This window comes from Mus pahari, chromosome 9 (assembly GCF_900095145.1).
Source record: "Mus pahari chromosome 9, PAHARI_EIJ_v1.1, whole genome shotgun sequence".
NCBI classification, from domain to species: domain Eukaryota; kingdom Metazoa; phylum Chordata; class Mammalia; order Rodentia; family Muridae; genus Mus; species Mus pahari.
Window position 1 is genome coordinate 6,481,394 of NC_034598.1, and position 5,592 is coordinate 6,486,985.

The following is a 5,592-nucleotide window of genomic DNA, read 5'->3' on the forward strand; positions in this document are numbered from 1 at the left end:
ACCTCACCCCACACCACACCACCTCACCCCACACCACACCACCTCACCCCACACCACACCACCTCACCCCACACCACACCACCTCACCCCACACCACCCCATACCACACCACCCCTGAGGTGACTGGGCCACCGCCTGAGGAACCCCTGCAGTTCTGGCTGTGACACACATCTCTCGTGACAAAGAATCTGTCAGTTAAGTCCCACTTGCTCAGAATTCTAATTCTACATTTTACACCAAAAGAAACCAATAAAGACATGCTTGAGTTAATATGCCTTGAAGTCGTACAGCTTGAGTTTTGTATTTTGATGGGACAACTATAGACACATACAGACATGTACTGGGGACAAGGAAGAACGAAGTGACATGGCTGCTCTCGGCTTCTGCCTTTCTTCCAGTCCTTTTTTTCTCCTTCTCTTATATTATTGTTCCCTCATTATTTTCCTTTCAAATATTTTTTTGAGACAGGGTCTCATGTATGGCAGGCTTACTCTAAACCCCATGTATAACAGCCGCCTTTGAACTTCTCTGATGCTCCTCCTTGTACGTCTGAGTGCTGGACTTACACGTGTTGCTAGCATGCCTGGCCCCAGGCCTCAGGTTTACTAGGCGAGTGCTCTATCCGACTGAGTGACAGCCTAGCCCTAATTATTCTTGAGCTTGCCCAATAGCTGTAAATAATTATAAATTCAGATATAGTTGAGTCTTCTAATACATAGTCTAGTTTTTCTTTTTCTTTGGATTCTGAGACAGTCTCTCTGTGAAACTCAGGCTGACTTTCAGTTTGCCATCCTCCTGCCTCAGCTCTGAGAACTGAAATTGCAGCTATGTACTACCACATATGGCTCCTAGTAAGTCCTCTAATTGTGTAGTTACACAATTAGCCTTGTATCTGATCAGTGTTACATGACGAAATTAAGTGCTACCTACTAAAGACTGCTGCCTTGGCAGTTATCACTAAAATTGTATGCTCTTAGGATTATCATTTTATTTTTGTGGTGCTGAAAACTAAATTCAGGGCCTCATGTGTGCTAGGACAAAGTGCTACTACTGAGCTAGAGCCACAGCCCCACCATTCTTTTTTAAATTTGTTTTTATTTTCTCTGTGTATGGGTGTTTTGTCTGCATATATGACTGCACCCCATATGCCTGAGAGGCCAGAGAGGGCATTGGATCCCTGGGAACTGGAGTTAAGGACAGTTGTGAGACCACGTGGGTGCTGGAACTTGACCTGGACCCATGCTCTCAACCACCGAGCTGATTCTCTAGACCCTCCCTTTCTGTTGTTGTTTTGTTGGTTTTGGTTTTCCCGAGACAGAGTTTTCTCTGTGTAGCCCTGGCTGTCCTGTAACTCTCTTTGTAGACAAGGTTGGCCTCAAACTCACAGAGATCAGCCTGCCTGAGTGCTGGGAGTAAACAAAATAACAAATCTGTCATATTACTCCTACAGTCCTCTGCTGTTCAATAACGGGACACGTTCTGAAGCATGCTCTTAGGTAATTTTTTGTGCAAATATCATAGCACACATACGTAGAAGCCTGAATACGTAGATGATATCATCCTACCGGACTGCTGTTGTGTGTGCCCCATCTTCCACCAAACTAAGCCTTGCTTAGTGTCCACTGGGAAGTCTGTTGTTGCTGCTGGGTTTAGGGTGTGTGTTCATGTGCATGTGTGCAGGTCAAGAGATCAACCAGGTATTGTCCCTCAGGAGTGCTCCTTCTGAGTCTGGGTCGATGTCATTCTCTGACTGTCCTGGAACTTACCATACAGACCCAGATGGCCCTAAACTCAAGAGATCAAACTGCCCATGCTTCCCAACTCCTGGGACTAGAATCATATGCCATCACGCCCGGCTCCCACCTCAGCTTTTGAGATTGAATCTCCCATGGGGCCTGGGACTCAGTGTGTAGGCTAGGCTGGCCAGGCAGCAAGCTCCAGGGGCTGCCTGCCCCTGCCCCTGCCCCCTGGCCCCGCCCCCGCCCCGCCTCCGCCCCCGCCCTAGGATTACAGACAAGCAGCAGCATGACCAGCTTTTCATGAGTAATGGAAACCAATTCAGGCCCCTACATGTTACATACTTGTCGGACTAAGCTTTCTGCCAAGCCCCTCATTTGTTTTGGAGACAAGGTCTGAATTCTGTAGCTCCGGCTGGCCTTGAACTCATGACATTCCTCATACCTCAGCTTCCCAAGTATACTGAGATGAGAAGCATAAGCCTTCGAGAAAAGGGCTGTAAAGCTGTGGTTTCAGCATGACGTCATTGAGTGGCGCTGCCTATGGATTTGTGCTATCTTTACTTGGGTTTGTGTTTGTCTAACTTTAGCTTTAGTCTCAGAGACTGAAAGGCTGCGTTATGACCATGGAACCAGATAGGGAACTACTGCAGAAATCTTCAAAGGTTATTTTGATTGCCCATTTACACAGGAGCGTGTTTCTATGGTCACCTTCGGTATCTGACAAGCAAAGGGACTCCCGAGGTCAAGCACAACCAGCCTCAGCTTGGCTCTGTCTGACTCTGGTTAGCAAGAGGAAGTTCACAGAGGGCAGCACGGCCTCCAGCATTTGCTGTGGCAGCTCTCCCTGCAGCGGAGCAACCACAAACATAGGCTTAAGGGACTGCTTGACCTAGAACTGAAAATAAGCACCTTTGTGTCACGTGTGTGTGCGTGTGTGTGTGTGCGCGCGCGCACACCCACACCCCTACACTTTTTTGTTTGGGTCTTGACAGGGTCTTGCTCTGTAACTCCGGCTGACTGTAATTTGCTGTGTACACCAGGCTGGCCTCCTGCTTGGTTTACAGCTATCAGCTACCACACCCAGTTGCTTTTTTGTGTTTTTTTATGGTGCTCAGTTTTGGGCTTCACAACAGAATCAACTTACTTGACTGATGAGTTTCTTGGGCCGGAGAGGCTGTTCAGTGGTTAGAGCAAACTGCTCTTCCAGAGGACCCGAGTTCAGCACTGGTATCCCTTTCCAGCAGCTCTCAAAACACCTACAACTCTTAAGAGATGTGACATCTTCTGGCCTCCACGGGTCCTTGCACTCCTGTGCACAGCCATACACATAATAAAAAAATGCCCAGGTGGGGTGGTGTACACCACAGCACTGGAGCCAAAGGCTAGTGGATCTCAAAATGAGCAAATCCTTTTAAAGGTGCAGGGCCAGAATGGACGATCTCCTTTGCTAAGGACTAACCTGAGGAACCTGCTTGCTGCTCTCTGAAGAGATGTATAATACTAGGAGGGCATAGTGTGCCTTCTATTCCCTCAGACCGATGGGGCTGGTCTATAAGGGGTTAAGACTCTTCTGTCCACAAAACCTCGGGCTCACCATGCAGACTTGAGCTCTGAAAGCCTACCTAGTTCCTGAGCTGCCTTTCACCTGAACTCACCAGTTCTGAGCGCCACTCTTCTCCGATCTACCCTTTAAATTCTTTTGTGGGCTAGGTAAGACAGGTAGTGGTGGCACACACCTTTAATCTCAGCAGAGGTAGGTGGATCTCTGTGAAATCATCTTGGGACTATATTGGGAGTTCCAGGACAGCCAGAAAAACCCTGTCTGGGGCTGGAGGTGGGTAGAATTTTCTTGTGGGCTGGGAATGTAGCTCAGTGGTAAGGCCCTAGCACAGCATACAAAGCCCTCAGTTAATAGACAGTTCAGGACTGCATCTAGGACCACACCATCACTTTCAAAGACCTGTATTTTAAACCATGAGTCTTTTGTCTTTTGAGATGTGCAACCAATACAACAAGTAAACCTTCTAATTAGTAGGAGCTCTAGCAAAACAGTAAGACTAAAACTAAAGGTCAAGTAGATGTCCTGGGAAACAGCACACATTCCCAGGGGGTTCTTCCTGAAGCAGTACACATATAGCTCCCACTTCTGCCCAATAGGTAACGTGAGACAGGGACCACCACAGAAGTCAGAGCTGGTACCCTCTTGATCGTAACACAAACCTGTAACACACTAGAAAGTACACCTGCCTTTTCCTACTCTCCACTTTCAACAACGCACAGGGCCAATCATTCCCTACTTCAGTAATGTATGGCTTTTCTCAATTCCACTCTATAAAGACCAGGTCAACCATAAAGACCAGGTGTACTCTAAGGCACCATGATGTCCCCAAGGACAAATTGGCCATTGCCTGGCATCTTACACAAGGTAGTAGCTTCCTAAAAATACAGCATGCTTACAACTGTGGAGCAGTAAAGCCCAGGGTTACGGAAGGGTGGAGGGAGCTTCAGCTCGGGGAACCAACAGGCCTCACTGTTTGACCCTGTAAGGCTCCACCCATCACACCCCCAACCTACAGCCCTGAGTATGTAGATGAAGTTTCCTCCATGCCTGGCCAATGGTAAGTGGCCACACAAATATGTCCCCATAGACCCTGGCCACCTCCCCCAGTACATAAATACCCCCACCCATCCAACCACACAGATAACCAAACCCCAGTTCTCTGCAGCTGTTCCCAGGTGTGTTCACTGCCCCCACACTCACTGCCTACTGAGGTCCTGCATGGCACACACCCTCACCTAGCTAAGCTTCCCTCCCTCCAGTCCAACTTAGTGTGCAACAGGCCTGGGTTCCCTGAGGGGGAAGTGGACTCAGGTGGTGTACAACCAGTAGGGAATTACCAGTTCCTAACACGCCCCACCACTTACCAGAGTAGTAAGTCCCCTCTCAGGAAAATCCCCTCCCATGAAGCCATTAATGCTCCCCTCATGTGTTCATATTCCGACTCCAGCTCTCTCCTCTCATCTACTGTGCCCAGCCCCACTCAATCCACCGGTGTGCTGGTCTCCTCATTCTCACACACAGGCATGAAGGTCACACTGGATAAATAACCTCGTTTTAAACTTGTAGTATGTTATTTGTTCATAAAAATAGGTAATAAACTGGGCTAACAGGAGGGTTCAGTGGCTAAAGGCACTCCCTATGGAGGGAGTCTCCCAAGCTGAGCTATCATTCCATCCCACAGGGTATAACCGACTCCACATTGTCTTTAGCCACACCCACACTGTGACATACATGTGCACACACAAATCAGTTTTAAAAATTAAAAACAGTGAGAGCTGGGGTGAGCATGATCCAAACACATATTTCAATTTTTTAAAAAAAGTTTACAAAATAAATAATGTTATAAAAATATACAATATGCTGTATATGGTAGTACATGCCTGTAATCACAGCACATGGGAGGCTGAGGCCAGCCTGGGCTATAGTGTGAGATTTTGTTACCCCTTCATCCTATCAAAATAAGCAACAAATTCTTATCAGGAAACTGATCAGCCTCAAGTAGAACAATTCTCTTTAGTAAACCATCACAAGAAAGTGCTCGTAGTCAGTTGGGTTCCACTAATTTTTCTTAATTCTCTTTGATTTTTTCCCATGGTCTTCTACTCCATTCTCTGCAGGTCGCTTCTTCAACCCCTTCACTTTCCTCGTTTGTAGTTTGCTTAAGTCTTGCTTCTGCATATGAATTCTTCCAAATGTTGTGCCAAAAGTATCCTGAGAGATATTCTTTCTCTTCTTTGGCTATAAAAAAAAAGAAAAAAGGAAAAAAGTGTGTGTATATACATATATACACAT

The 5,592-nt window shown here is 47.0% G+C and overlaps 1 protein-coding gene across 2 annotated transcripts in view; it reads right to left on the minus strand.

Annotated features, from left to right (window-relative positions):
- Window positions 1-4,742: 4,742 nt before the first annotated feature.
- Rpf2 (ribosome production factor 2 homolog) overlaps window positions 4,743-5,592 on the minus strand; it is a 22,480-nt gene continuing 21,630 nt past the window's right edge. The window contains exon 8 of one of the 2 annotated variants that reach the window (XM_029542322.1): window positions 4,743-5,538. In XM_029542322.1, the coding sequence (XP_029398182.1) occupies window positions 5,359-5,538 (180 nt within the window). In that variant the 3' untranslated portion in view covers window positions 4,743-5,358. The remainder of the gene's footprint in view (window positions 5,539-5,592) is intronic. The other variant, XM_021205102.1, reaches the window with a different exon arrangement.